Here is a 14813-nt window from a genome sequence, read left to right on the forward strand (position 1 = left end):
CTTGGTTTTCGAAGCCTCTGCGGGTCGCTCTACAACGGGTCCGCCGGGCTCTACTTGGGTCCGTCATCTCGCTGCGCAGCCTGATTCCGGCAGTCGCTTGACATCGAGCGTTAGAGCGAGCTACGACGACAAGGCGAGCCCTTAAAGTGCTATGCACTTAAAGGAAGCCACCTTATATAACTTCTACTTGTGGTCGAACACCGTCACCCCTGATGAAGCAACCGTGTAGGCTTCTAAACGCTGGGCCGCTTTTAATAAACGCCTTGGTTGGTGTTTTCACCACTTCCTCCAACATATGTGCACTGTTTTTTTTTTTTTCTGTTTTTTACGTACATTAAGTTAGCAGACCATGCGCGGTCACGAATATCCCAAGTTCTCAATGGTGGCCATTTTTGCTCCCTTTTTTCTTCGAAGGCCCGTTGTGAGGAGAGGAGCCAAGGCCCCTTCGGTCGGGAAGTGGACTCGTTCGGTCGCCGCCGACGCCGATGGACCGAAGACGCCGTCGAAGTGAAGGGCGTGTGGCGCCGCAGCCGCCGGTCGTCATCCAGTTCCCAGTCCGACGAGGAGGACGACGAGCTGGTCGTGGTGCAGTCGATCCACATCACCGACAAATTTGGCTTCTCTAAGGCCCAGCACAAGAGCGGCGGCTCTGGACGCTCCTCCAAAGAGGACACGAGTGAGTAGTTGTCTCTCTTCCGTTTTAACACGAAAGTGTTTTATTCCCGGGTACACCAAGGTTTCGCTGACGTCACATCCATTACGGAAGTGGCGCCAGTACAACGAAGCAAGAGGCCCGTAAAGGGTGCACCCCTGCACACAGGTTCTTTTTGCGGGGAAGCAACCTTTAGTACTAAAATGTACGTTATACCTAGGGTTGTTCGTTTTCGGGTTTTATATTTTAACACGAAAGTGTGTTATACTGGGACACACCAAGATTTCCCTGACGTCATATCCGTCACGGAAATGACGCAGTACACCTTTGCCGGAGTGACCCGCCAGCAGGACGTCGCTCGCCAAGCACACCCACAAGACAGCCGCCGACCCGCAAATCATTCTCACCTGCAGATTTCGCTGTACATTTCACTTTCGTGTTTTGCTGCTTCCTATGAAAGAGGAATCAACCGCAGTTTTTCACTCTGGTGGACTGCCCAGAACGGCTCCAGATCAGCTCCTAATTGAGGCGAGAGCCTTAAAGGGGACATGAAGACAAAATACACCTCCGCTCACTTTGTAATACGTAGCCTTTGGCAACTCACTCAACTCTATTCAGGCCGCGAAAAACGTTTTTTTAGCCGAAGAAATGCGTGAAAAATAAAAAAAACTTTCAAATTTCGCGCTGCAGTGACGTAATATGGGCCAGAACTAAAACACAAGGCATCCTCGGTTTAGTAGTCCTGGACGGTCCGCGGGCAGTCCGAGGATTGCCTTCGGATCAGAAGTTCCACGGGAATACATGGCAAGATCTAGTGCAGGATTACGTCCGGAGCAGTCCGCGGGCAATCCGGGACTGATAACCCAGGAGGCGCGCAGTTATCGGTGTGCTAACAGTACGTTAGCATTCAAGTGATATCCTTAAACAAACAAGGGGTCTATCTACAATCATCCAGTTGCGTTTCTTGGCGGTGGATTTGGCCAGCGTCCGCCAATCGCACAAACAAGTTTCTGTGACGTCATAGAGAAGTAGCGGGAAAGTGGCGAGGGTCACCACTGGTTTATATGCTTTCCGTAGTATTCCCGCTATTTCTTCGGAGCTTACAATAAAAATGGTACCGTTGTTATCGGGACGAAGCAGTCTTCTTGATTAATTAACCAAACTGGTATTTTGTTTTCATGGCCCCTTTAAGTGCTTCATCCTGAAAAAAAAAAACTGTCGCTGTTGTCCGGTTTAAGAAAACAGTCACCACTGTAAAAAGTAAATAAAAAAATTGCCGCGTATCTGCTCCTTTTGTTGCAAATGCCGACGAAAGACGATAGTCGTGTGGCACTCCTGCCAAGTAAATGCCTCCCGTCTCGTTCCTCCCAAGATAACACGCTAGAGGTTTGCTCATGTCAATTTAAATTTACCGCGGTTTACTGCTCCAAGGGGGGTGTCTCGATGTCAGCGCTGCCGTACGGCGGAGACGCGCGTGAATAGGGGCACCCTACCACAGCGTTGATATAACCGCTCTGCCCTACTCCACGAACGTTCCAAGCGGAACGTAGATCCCATCCAGTGGAATCTTCAATTGCTATTGCTGTTTGATTTCTTAAATGCCGCCAGGAGGTAGCGCGGGCAACAGCAGGCGACGGTTTTCTGCAGTTGATGTAGTATTTTATTTGCTATCACCGAAACCAAGCATTCATGAATTTTTTAAGAACTGAACACTGCAAATATCAATTCTGTATTGATTTTCTGCTGGATATTTGAGTGATGTTTCGTTCTTGTTCAACAATGTTGACAAGTATGAACAGTGCCACCGGACCTATACGTTTAGATTTGTCTGTGGGTATATAAACCTATTGTGCAGCTTCAGTTTCACTTTGGGCGTTTTACTGAATCGAGTTACAGACAGACAGGCAGACATAAATACAGACCAAAATTTATGCGTTCAAGTAGGACAAGTATTGTCTTTAAAACACGTGTCCGATCCGATGGGATTTTGATCCGGTTCTGCACAGTTCTAGCCCGATACTCTACGTAGCCACTGCGCTTGTCCGCGCGTTGCCAGCGGTAGCTGTTGTTGCAAGCCTTTTATTCACCAAAGGAAGGCACTAGGCCTGCGAGTGGTATATGGTAGCTAGGGAGGGTATTTCAGTTTGGAGTTTTTATTACTGAGCACCGTAAACCAAGTCTCAAGTTCTTTTGAACAAGGCATCCGCTTCGTAGTATAGTCCAGAACTATACAACTCGTGTTAAGCCGCTTTTAACGGCGATTTGTGCAATTTGAACGACACTATCAAACAAAAGTTGTTTCGTCGTTGTTGTTCCTTTCTTCGTAGCCCATGCCCACTTGGGGGATTGGCCAGGAATCAGGGTCATTAAAGGGACACTGAAGTGATTTGTAAACATTGTGGGATTACTAGCGCAAATTGTAGTCCGGAGTCCATAGGTCATGTTTCGACCACTCTGAGCACGTTCGCGCGAATTTATTTAGTAGAAAAATCAATCCAAAAATGCTGTCGTCCTCTCTGCATTCTCGCCCATTTTCTGTGGCGTTTTCGTGTGGTGTCAGGAGGAAAGGACTCGGCTTGACTGCGCTACTGCACGGCTCGCCGACCTTCCGACAGAGTCAGTAGGCCCAGCGTTTAGTCCGCCGGCCGCTGACGGGTCGTCGCAATTCGTTCGCTCAGTTGAAACTAAGCCACGACAAGTTTCTGAATGGAAGAATGTGCCTTTCTTTACTTTGTTAGTTTGTACACTGTATCAAGCTCCAAGTCCAGGTCGCTCCACACAAGTGCTGCACAAGACTATATGCGATGCTTGACTGACTGGTACGCTAGTAGGAAAATCTAAGGCCACTTGAAGGCGGAAGAATAGCCAGCGAAGTCAATATGGGTACTAAGGAAATCAAATCAACTGATACTTTTACCGTACAGCGTAAAACTAGGGAGGAGGAAGCACTTTTTTGCGCTGGGTGAACAAGCACGGCGGTCAGCAGAACGACCACACATCTGCGAAAGCTTTTCCGTCTAAGAAATGGAATTGCTATAGCCGTACGATTTCAAAGGAAATCCCATCTGCTACCATTACACGTTATTCTCTGGTAGGATGTTGTCTTCTTGTTGGAAATGGTCTACATTTTCCTTCTCAAAACTCTTTTCTTCTTTTCTAGCGGTTCCATCGGTTCCCTTGGCGCCGCAATGGAGTGGGCACACGTAGGCGTGTACGGCAGACGCAGGTCGCGGTGCATACTGGGTTCTCGACAAGTGCTGTTCCGCTATAGCCTCCGCCAAGCCTCGCGGATTGGTGGCGTACCGTCACGCCCGATGCAATTTCTCAAATTCGTGGTTCCCCGTAGCGCCCGTATACCTCTTCGCCAGAATACAGGAACCACCGAAAGGCCAAATCCATCGCTTTGATTTATGGCACAATCACCCGTCAGGTAATTAAACCTGCCCGCATACTTTCGGTGGTAGCCGAAAGTCCTTCCACGAGCATCCCACACGCCCTGGGCCTGATTCCTTCCCTTGCCTCGCCCTTTGACGAGCCAAGAAGCTGCTCAGCTGATTGATGGAAGCCGCTTTCATTATGGGCCTCCTTATTCGGCAAATTGGTTCCGAGAAGCAGGCCGTTGGGGCGCCTTCGCGGGCCAGGAAAATGGAACGCATATGCGCGTGCGTTGTCCGAGCGATTAGAAGCGCAAGTTCTCCGGGCTCTGAGATTGAAACAAAAAGGGCAGAAGGAGCCGCGTTCTTTAGCGCTCGATCTTCGCTGAGCGCGAAAACTCGAAAACCTGCCTTCTTCGTCGTTGCCTTGGGAAAGTTCACGGTAAAGATAAATTCTCGCAAGACTTGTCTGCTCCCGACATCAAGCCAGCGCTGTTGTGGTTACTTTTCCTTCTTTCCGCGTTATCTGAGTTTAACCGGGTTACCATGTTTGATCTATCGGGCATCACACCACACTAATCCTATTTTCCCGGTGTATCGTGGCCATTTTCCATTGAGAACGAGGACGCGGGTTCGATTCCCGGCCGCGGCGCCCGTTTTTCTTATGGAGGGTAAAAGCAAGAACGCCCGCCAGTGCGAGCTTTCGGCGCACGTTAAAGATGCCCAGGTGGTCAAAACTACGGCGCGCCTCATCGCCTGCGTTGCGTCCAATCACAACCATTTTCCACCGGCGTGTGGCCTTTTAGCAGAAGAGCTGTTTATACGCTTTTCGTTCTGCCGTGGAGCGTTACCAGAAAACTCGGCCCAGCCGACCGCATGTGAGCGTGAGGCTCGTGAGGAGCACCGGGCGTCGTCGAGGCTTGCGCCACGTGAGGAGCTCGCAAGCAATACCAAGATAAAATACCGAGTGCATGTGAACGTGCGCCTCATGAGGTGTGCCCGGTGCCACCCAAATCGGTCTTGGAGAACACTGTCCAGCGTTCGTGGCGTGACCTCTAGCGTGCTGTTCTCCTCGCCAGTTCACGTGCGTTCGCGACTGAAGTAGAGGCCACAGACGCCGAATTCGCGAAGCCAGTTGCCGCGTGGTTCTAGCGCTTGCTTACGCACTCCGCTTTGGGAGAGATGTTAAAGCCTACGGACGAAACGTTCCGGGTCTGCCAGTCACGGAGAACTTTCAGCGGCAAGTTCGGAAATCCATGTAAGGTGCAACAGCCTGGTCTCCGACGAAGGGAGAGGGGCCGCCAGCTCTGCTGTTTCTCCAGCCTTGTACCACCAGTGCAAGCTGCGCCAAATTCATTCAATAAAATAACAACAGAAGAGCTTAATCTACAAAGCGGACTATTCCGGAAGAGGCAAAGATTTAATTAAGGCCCTGAAGGGACCCTGCAACCCTCTTGTCAACTTTTTTTGAAATCCTAAATGCTTGCAGAACGTAGTCACTCGACACACCCAGTACTTAGGTTAGGTGGTCGCAAAGTAGCTCAGCCAAAAATTGCAAACTTGAAAACTCGCTCAAAAGATTTTTCTCTTTCCTGGTATTGACGTTCTTCGACTGCCCGAATTACGTCACTAAGGTCATGTAGCGGCTGTTGGCCGGTTTTCCTTCAGCTGCTGCAATGAACGCTTTTCAATAGCAACTTTAAAAATAAAGCCACAAAAACAAAGTAGAAACGGAAGGCGTACGAGCAAATCTTGCAGTGCCGCTCCGTGCTGGCGATAAGTATACCTTTCGCAGTGCCTCCAGACGCGAAGGAAAGCGTGAAAGCGTTTATCGAAAGTGTTGCAGGGTCTCTTTAAGAGAAAAGGAGGAGCCCGAAACGTCGCTTTAGACCTAAAGCGTGCTCACAAAAGGTGACCAGGTGGAAAACTGAAACCAGCATGAACAATATGTTTAAGAGCGTCTTGTTGGTTTATGTTATAGCATGACACTAACCGTACACGGAAATGTTTGTTTTGGCATACCCTTTCCTACGCAATAGTTCGTATTTCGCCCGCTGCTTACAGCATGGTGGCGACAACGTCCAAAATACGCGATAAGCGTAAAATAATCAAAACAAAAAGGACAACAAAATATGTCACCGTAGCCATGCGAATTTCTCGCATTTCAGCCGATACAAAAATATGATAGATGACAACAGGTTCTATGTTCAGTAGCAGATTAATCTACGTTGCGGCTGAACCGAAATAACGCCGTTATTTGACCTTGTTTAAGGAAAATTGTTAGATTAGTCGGTTATCGTACTACGCACTACAGTCGAAACTCGTTATAACGAAGCAGTACCGGGACAGCAAATTAATTCGTTATATCCGATATTCGTTGTAACAGCAGAGGTAAAAATCGGCTGTAACAAATCGACAGTCTGGCTCGCGCAAAAATACTTGGTACAAAAATGCATTTCTTAGGCCTCCAACCCACTGTACACAAGGTAACCCTTACGTTTCTCCTTGTTGCATTTCAACCTCAATGAACCGGAACATGAGCACATGAGATTACAACAAAACAAGGTTCACTTGACAAAACAGGCCTGAGTCTTTATTTGATGAAGGATGTGATCGTCGGCTGGTGGCTACTCACAGCAATGAGCAGGATGGAGTTTTTCACAGTGTTCACGAACAAAAGGGCCTTTATACTTCTGCAGTTTCGGATGCCGGAGGGTTTTCCAAGTAGCTTATCGGCCTCCTGGTCAAATATTTCTTCGTTGTATCCGATATCGCGCGCGACTCACGGTTTCAGTTTCGTTGTAAAATAATAAGTGCCATTGAAATAAAGCCTGACCAACCAAAGTTCGTATTAGGTTCGCTATAGCCGAAAATTCGCTATATTAGTGTTCGTTAAAACGATATTCAACTGTAGTATGCCTTCGTTCTTGGCTGTCTGGTTTCCCCGGAATGACGTTTCCTATTTTGGCACTTCATCTGGGACTGAAGCGCAGTACGCTCATGCAAACGAACGTTTGATCTACGCCCCAATACGACACATTTTATGCCAACACTATCCCAATTCGCGGCAGGGCAAAGAACACAAAATTTGAGTGTGATCGAGAGCTATCGTTCTACCTAAATCCAGGCTCCAGCTTGTCCATTGCGTCTCTGCTAAATTATTTAATAAAATACATCGGGTATTTGTTCAACTCCAGCTTACAAAAATAGATAGCACGCAACTTCGAACACAACGTAATCTGCGAATCGCTTTCTTCAGCTATGTTTCTGCCTCCACCTCGGAGAGTCCGGGCCACATTTCCGGTCGACGAAGGGACGCAGACAGGCCATTAGTAACTCTCCACCACACGGAGGATCCATAGCGCAAGGGGGCGAACGAGCCCCCCGACCTCTGGTCAGACGCTCCCTTCCATCGGCATGCGGTCAGTCTGGTCGAATTTGACCGACCAACCCTTTGAGGCCTCGCACTGGGTCCTTGTATGGCCTAGGTGGGCTTGGTCGTGACTGGAGCAGCCCTTCGAGCTGGACCCCTCGACCGCTCCATCTTTTCCTACCATCTGCATACAGATTGGCTTTCCGAGAAAGGTGGTAAACCGAAGGCGGCGATCCGCGCCAGCCCAGCACCTTCAAGACAAGAAAGGCCCCGTACAGCTCCGTGGTAATCCAACAAAACAAGAACCTTGTTTATCATATTCGTTTAGCTTATATGGGATGACCTCACTGACGTACGGCTGCGGTAACCAATTTTACTGTCGAGAACAGCCGGCTAACAGATAAAAAGCGAGTGGATCTTTTGTTTGTAAGGTGTGCGCCATGCGCAGTTGCTACGGGCGTGGCAACGCCACCAGGATAACAAGATCTAACAACATGTTCCACGCGCGATTCGCTTCTGTTTTCTGTTCCCGAAGTGTTCGATACCGTGTTTTGCTATTCACGAACGCCCCTGGACTTGTCAAATGAGAAGAACCTCGTTGTATTTTTGTACCTGAGGCGCGTTGATACAGTGACGAGACTTTGCTGTGTAAGTGGCGTTCGTAATTCCCGCCCCCTCATTATTCATTTTTCTTTCTGGGCTGTCGCTACCTCAAGCTCGGACGCAGCCCCTTAGTCCTAGCATTTTGTTACCGTTCACGGTCGCACGCCCCGTCGGGCCGCTGGCCTCCGTCAGCACCTCACGGTCAAGGGCTCGCGCGATTGTTGCTGCGGTATAATGAACATGTTTCCGGCTGGCTCCGGCACAACAATAGCAAGACGGGCATTTGCAAGGAGTAATTTGCGAAAAATATAGCTGTGGCTTTGGTCCGCCATGTTGCAGAGCTTGGGGCGTAACGAGACATTTGTGAACAATGAACTGAAATCCTCTTGCTAATCATACGTAGACGTCCCCTTGTCTGTGACACTTGCAATTAAGGGGACTGCAGTGGCCGTGGCCCGCGCCATGCCCAAGGCCCGGCGAAATTCAGTTAAATCCAAGGTTGTGAAGTGATCTCTACTTGGGAGTTACAAATGAGCATCACGCCATCATCTTTGTCCTTTTGTTACTGGAAACTTCCGTCTTGCTTTGGCCTGCTTGTATCTTGTATTTTTTTCGTAGAGGGAAACAGATCAACTAGGCAGTCTCTAACAGTTTCCACCGGCGTGTCTCTACCCGCAGTGATGATCTCCACGGACGGCTCGAGCTGCATCAACGTGGTGGGCCTCATCGTGGCCTGCTCCATGTTCCTGATGGCCCAAGTGGTTCTGCTGCTCGTCTGGGGCTGCGTCTGGCAGCGCAGGCGCCGCAACAAGCTGGACGAGTGCAACACGCCCAGCATCGACATCCTCTACTCGTCCTCCAGTAAGATCTACTAGCCCTGCCCCGCCCCCGTCGAACCCCACAGGGGGCAGTCATCCGGGACTCTGATGTGCGCCTCGGTACTTGTGTGACGACCGCCCGCTGCTTTCTCCAGCCCTAGCATAGCACTGAGTGTTGGAGGGTAAAACAATGTATTTTACGTTCGTATGGGGTGTTTCGTGTAGATTAGTTGAGCGCTGGGGATTACGGCAGTCTCCAAATAATTAAGTCCAGGGCGTTTTAGAATCCGGTATGTGGGGTACACATCTAGTGTAATCAGACCAGGACAGCGGGAAGTGTAAGACTCGACACGTTTAGTCAGAGATAGTTACTGGACCACAGCACGATGACATTAGAGAGTTTTAGCACTCCGTATGTTGTACGTGGTTACCGTGTTGACCGGGACCCGTTTGGGCACTTGTGTATTCGTCGCGGTAGGGGGGATTAGTTCCGCTGTCGCCCCTCGCCAAGCCCGCGCATTCGCCATGGCGGGCTGCGCCCTCCTCGCCCTACCTGCGCGCGCAGGCGCTGTCGGGTCCCGGTAACACGGTAACTACGGAACAGACGGATCATGCGGAGTGCTAAAACTCTCTATTCTCCTTCGTGTATGTGCAGGAGAAAGCAGCGTGCGCTATGTCAGGGACGGCTCCGGCAGTCATCATGGTGCCGGCGGTACGGCGTTCAACGCGATCTTCAACGGGCCCCGCCGTCATCTGCAGTCCCAGCGCTAAGGGCAGGCAGCATCGCCCGTGCAAGATCTCCGGAGCATGGGATAAAGAATCTTTGCTTCGCACTGCCTGCCAGCTCGACACTGCCAACGCCTCAAAGTGCGCGCCGTCCAAAGCACTACCTTCAGCGCTCACCGCCCACCAAACACGAGAAGTCTGGGCAATTACGTGCACGTGTGAATACTGCGTCATCTTCGAAGTCTACAAAGGAAAGACGATGTGACCTGTGTTCTGTGCGGGTTGGATGACTTGTGCTGCGTGCATTGTGTTAGAACTAGGGTGTGTTTCAGTGTTGTATTTTTACATCTGCGCACGTTACTCCTCGGGCTCCGGAGGACACTGCTGAGGTGAATGGCGCGAAATTCGAAGCGCCAGCTGTCTCGCAGAGACAATACGGACGTCTCGGTCATTCATAAAGTGTGGACCTTTTCCGTAGATGCTGCGTGAAGTGTGTGATGCGTGTGGCTTGCAAGAGTGCTCATGAAAAAGTGGAGCTTGTGTGGACTTGGATTTTCAGGGGAGTGTACGAAAATTTAGGCGCATAGTCACAGTCATCGATTCGTCTCTCTACGCGTCTGTGAATTCTTTATAGTATTTAGGTGCTGGTGAATAGAAACAATTATCCCGTCCCTAGACATTATTGACAGTATTGCGACTTCCAAAAGTGTATCAAGCTTCTTTCTCTTCAGGGATATTGCGATCTCCCGAATAAAATCTCATAGTCTACCATTTACGCAAATAACACAAGTAGATGGAATAGGCTGTGGTAGTCTGGTACAGACACTGCGTAGTTCTCTTTGGCAGCTTCGTGTGTAGCGTTCGGGGATCGATCGGGAAGCGATGGGCTCCAATACTCGATTACTTTATGTACGTTGCGACAGCTATCAACATCGATGTAATGCAGCCGCGGGGTAGAAATAACCGTTGAACTTCTGATTCCGCAGTAATGATAGCACGTACTTCATCTTGGGAGGTGGTGTAACTTTTTTGTTCAGTGTGTGCGGCGTAATATGCACATGCGTCGTTGTCGTCATCAAACCCACAAGACAGCTGTTGACATCCTTTTTGCGTCATTTTACTGTCTTCTGCGCGTATCTGCAATACAAAGATCATCAACTTCGAGGAGAAATCGTCATCGTCAAAGAACATTTGAAGAGACGCGGTGAATTCGGTTATGGCGAGGCGAAAATCTTGTCGTGCCCATTTTTCATCGTTTTGCAGCTTTGTGCAAGAATCTGATATCGCGTTTTGGACAGTGTGTCCTGCCTATAAAGCAGGACATTATCGTGAAATCACCAGTTATTTCAAATGCAAGAATGAACAAGTGTGGCAAGATGCCGGCTACAAACGTACTCGAGCCGGAGGGAGCACGAAAAACGCTTACCATGCGGAGCGAAAATTTTACGGATATTTTCGGACTACCTCACCGGGCTACTTCCGGGTTAGGAGATGGTGGTGAGAAGCCAGTCACGTGCTCTGTAGAGTGTGTATTCATCTTTTTAAGCGCTGGCTACGGAACACGTGGCGACATGATAGGATTCGAAACTCCTGGACGAACCGAGCGAAAGAAGTTCGGCTTTTTTACCAGGGCTGTGTCGTTTGTGGTGGCGCATCATTTTTGCATTAGCCCCACGCTGTGTGGAAAGACTTGAAAGCCCCTTGCCTAATGCGACTGAGAAAGTACACGAATAGTTTGAGCTTTTCATATTATGCAGAATGAAATTCTGCAGAGTCTGCAGCGAGCGATTCTATGTGGCCGCTGCCTCCGGAGGACCACGTGATGAACGTTCGTTCCACGCTGAGGCGAAACGAGATCATGAGTGCAACGCGCCTGTTTCTTTCAACAAAATGTAGGCGGCTTTGGTAACTTCTTTTGAGATTAAGACAGTTTGCACTTACGGTGCCTTTCACTGTCAAAGTGCTCCGTCCGCTCCAAGAAGTCGCTGGTCGCACTTAGCGCTCTTGCACATACTGCAACAGCCCAATGGTTAGTTAGCATCTCTGCCGATCATTGCGAAATATTTATTTCATCAAGCTGGAACGTTTTTTTTTTTTTTTTTACATTCGCGTATTACGCAAGTGGCTTTTAACTTACTTTCCGTCGTCCTTTTTGTGTCGTTACACAGATAATTTTCCATCCAAGGCTGTGTATCTTTGTTTGTCCTTTCTTCCTTTTGTCTGCGAGAAAAGTCCGTGCTTTTGCGTCTCGCTTAATTGTGTCTGTTCGCTGTTTCTCCTTCGTTTTCCCGGTGTGCGTGTGTGGTAAATTTGACGTGGATATGTTTTTTGTCTGTGTAGACGTATACGTGTCCCTCGCTGCGCGAGCTCCTTACAAACCATTTGTATATACTCCTTCGAAAACCGTTCCGAGATGTGGCGGTGTATACGTCGGAACAGCAGTCGTTGTCATGCCTCGAAAGATCTCTTCCGCACAGAGTACATGATGCCGCATTCTGGATCTTCTCTATGGTAGTGTTAGACACCAAACGTAATTCTTAACTGTCTACGCCCCACAATCTTTGTCAGGATGGTAAAATGGAGAGTTTAGGTGTGAATAGATCTTTTTGAAACGACAGAAGAGTCAAAACTTGACCAGGTTGGTACATAACTTGGTGGGGGAGCAGCAGAGCAACAGGCAGGGCGGAACGAAAACGAGACAAACACGGGCACTGTAGACAAGCGCAAGTGTTTGGTGTTTTCCTCTTTTAATGCGTTGCATTCTTTTCCGAGTACAGCCAAGACCGTGTAACGCCCTGCATTTCCACAAAAATGAAGACATCGCGGAAGTTCCACCTGTAATCGCTTTAATAATGGCGTAAATGGAGATAATTGGTCGGGCGAAATCTTGAAAAACTACACAATAAGAAAAATATGAAAAATTACGGAAAATGTCAAAACGTATACCGCATCGCACTTCCACAATAATGCAGATTTCGCGAAAGTTCCCCCTGTAATCGTTATAATAGCGTAAATGGAGATAATTGGTCAAACAAGATTTTGAAGAACTAAAAAATAAGGAAAATATAAAATAATTACGGAAAATGGCGAGCCGTGTCCACGCCCTGAATTTAAATAATATACCAGATTTCGCGAATGTTCCAAATGTAATCTTTAGAATAACGTAAACGGACGTAATTAGTCGCACAGGATTTAGAAACAAAAACAAAAAATTTGGCTGAAAAAAACTCACACTCAAGACAAGCGGCAAAGGAATGCTACGCATTAGTAGATAATTCTCCGAATTTCTGCAGAATTTTTTTGTTCCATTCCTTCAGTAGCGCTGCCGCTTTCAAACATTAAACTGGGCGTAGCAAGACGTGGTACAAGTAAAGGGGTTCCCGGTACAGGCGCAGATACTACGCCCCTCTCTCCTTGTTCCACATGTAGTGACGCGCTGCTTTGACTGCTCAAACCTGTAATCTTTCCTGCATTTACAGATTTGAGAAAATGGCAGGCGGCCCAGCATCTATGCCAAGGAGAGAAGAAGCATATCTGACAATGGTTTTTTGTACTTAAGGCTCTAGTATTTTAAATTGATACCGGCGGGTTTACTGTTTTTTTCTTAGCTGGCTAGAAGTATCTGTGACTGAGAAGAAACTTTTGCATTTCAATTTTATGTCATCCCAAATTTCTCAGTTCAAATATTCCCGCCAGCAAGTTCACCCGTAAATGAGTCTAAGACGGCGTTGTACGGAGTATATCAACGAGCGCTGTGTGAACACAAAACGCCGTGACACCTGCTCAAAAGAGCGTCACCCTAAGTATTGTAAGACCCAATTATTTGGCTATTTGCTTATAAACGCCTGCGAGACAGCCATCGCTAAAGTGGTGGCTACAGAACAAGTAAAAACCAACCAAAGTTGTTCGGCCGAAAGAATTTCACAGTGAGGTGTCGTAGTTTTTAGTTTTATAAGCGTACCCATTTAAACGACGTTAAAATAAGCCGTGAACGGCCTGTTCGTTAAGACTCACAGACGTAAGCCCATCTTTGGTACGCAGGTGGCGCCACTTGTCGAACACATCTGCTTTGCAGTTCCGTCCGCGTGTGCTGAATGTCGCTGCTGTCGTACAAGTGCGAAGAAAAATATCTGAATGTGAGTGGTTGAATCAAACTTTTGAGTGGTTGTACTTCTCGATTCTCGCAATAAATATTTATTTCAACATTACGCTTTGCAGTGTCGTGCTGTTCATTGTTTCGCATACTGAGTAGGAACATGGAGCCTGCTATTTGGTTTCAAGCAGCGGTGTCGACCTCAACAGTACGGTACAACGGGCAAGTGAGCGAGCTCTTCCCCAATCGGCCATACCGTGCACGCGATTCCACTCCTCTCATTTGTCTCTGAGACAGCCTTATTTATTTATTTATTTCAATCTAGTGCAGACCTTCGCGGTCCAAGCAGGAGTAATACAAGAAATACACTCAAATAGTGCCAGTACAGCACTCGCCGCGGTGGCTCAGTGGCTAGGGCGTTGCGCTGCTGAGCTCGAGGACGCGGGTTCGATTCCCGGCCGCGGCGGCCGCTTTTTTGGTGGAGGCGAAAAGCAAAAACGCCCGTGTGTAGGAGATTTCGGCGCACGTTAAGGATCCCCAGGCGGTCAAAATTAACCCGGAGCCCTCCACTACGGCGCCCCTCATCGCCTCCTACAATTAATCAATACACACAGTACTGTAAAAAAGCAATCAAACAACCGCGACAATACTAGGTGGAAAGGAAAATAGAACATATACAAGGCAGTCGAGAACTTAACAGTTGGATTTCTTCTCTCCAGAAGTCAAAACCATATACATGACTAAATACCACAAATAAATACCACAGTCAACACCAAAGTGAATGTCACATTCATACAAATTCAAATTTTGAATCCGATCGACAAATGACTGCACAGTTTCGCAGTTGACTGCGCTTTCCGGTGATTGGTTCCAGTAAGAAATGGAGGAGGGAAAAACAATGTCTGCGGCTATTGTTGTGGCTAGTGGGTTGTCGAATCACTTTGTTGTGGTTTGTTCGCGAAGAGTAATTTAGGTTCAAGGAGATAATCTACTCGTGGGATTTTAAAGCGTCCGTGGTACATAATATACATAAATTTTAGTTTACATGTTATTCTTCGGTGTGGCAATGAGTGAAGCCCGGCTTGGATTATTAAATTTGTGACGCTAGTAGGTCTGGAATATTCTGAGAAAACAAATTGAACTGCCAAGTTTCGAATTCATTCGATTTTATTTA

The 14813-nt window shown here is 48.1% G+C and overlaps 1 protein-coding gene across 2 annotated transcripts in view; it reads left to right on the forward strand.

The window, feature by feature from the left end:
- The window catches only part of LOC144163206 (uncharacterized), a 294763-nt gene extending 281009 nt beyond the window's left edge, over positions 1-13754 (forward strand). For both annotated transcript variants that reach the window (XM_077694061.1, XM_077694062.1), the window contains 3 exons: positions 415-676; positions 8681-8863; positions 9476-13754. In XM_077694061.1, coding sequence (XP_077550187.1) covers positions 415-676; positions 8681-8863; positions 9476-9591 — 561 coding nt within the window. In that variant the 3' untranslated portion in view covers positions 9592-13754. The remainder of the gene's footprint in view (positions 1-414; positions 677-8680; positions 8864-9475) is intronic.
- Positions 13755-14813: the final 1059 nt, after the last annotated feature.

This window comes from Haemaphysalis longicornis, unplaced genomic scaffold, assembly GCF_048455015.1.
Source record: "Haemaphysalis longicornis isolate Haplotype H1 unplaced genomic scaffold, Haemaphysalis longicornis Haplotype H1 scaffold_12, whole genome shotgun sequence".
NCBI lineage: Eukaryota > Metazoa > Arthropoda > Arachnida > Ixodida > Ixodidae > Haemaphysalis > Haemaphysalis longicornis.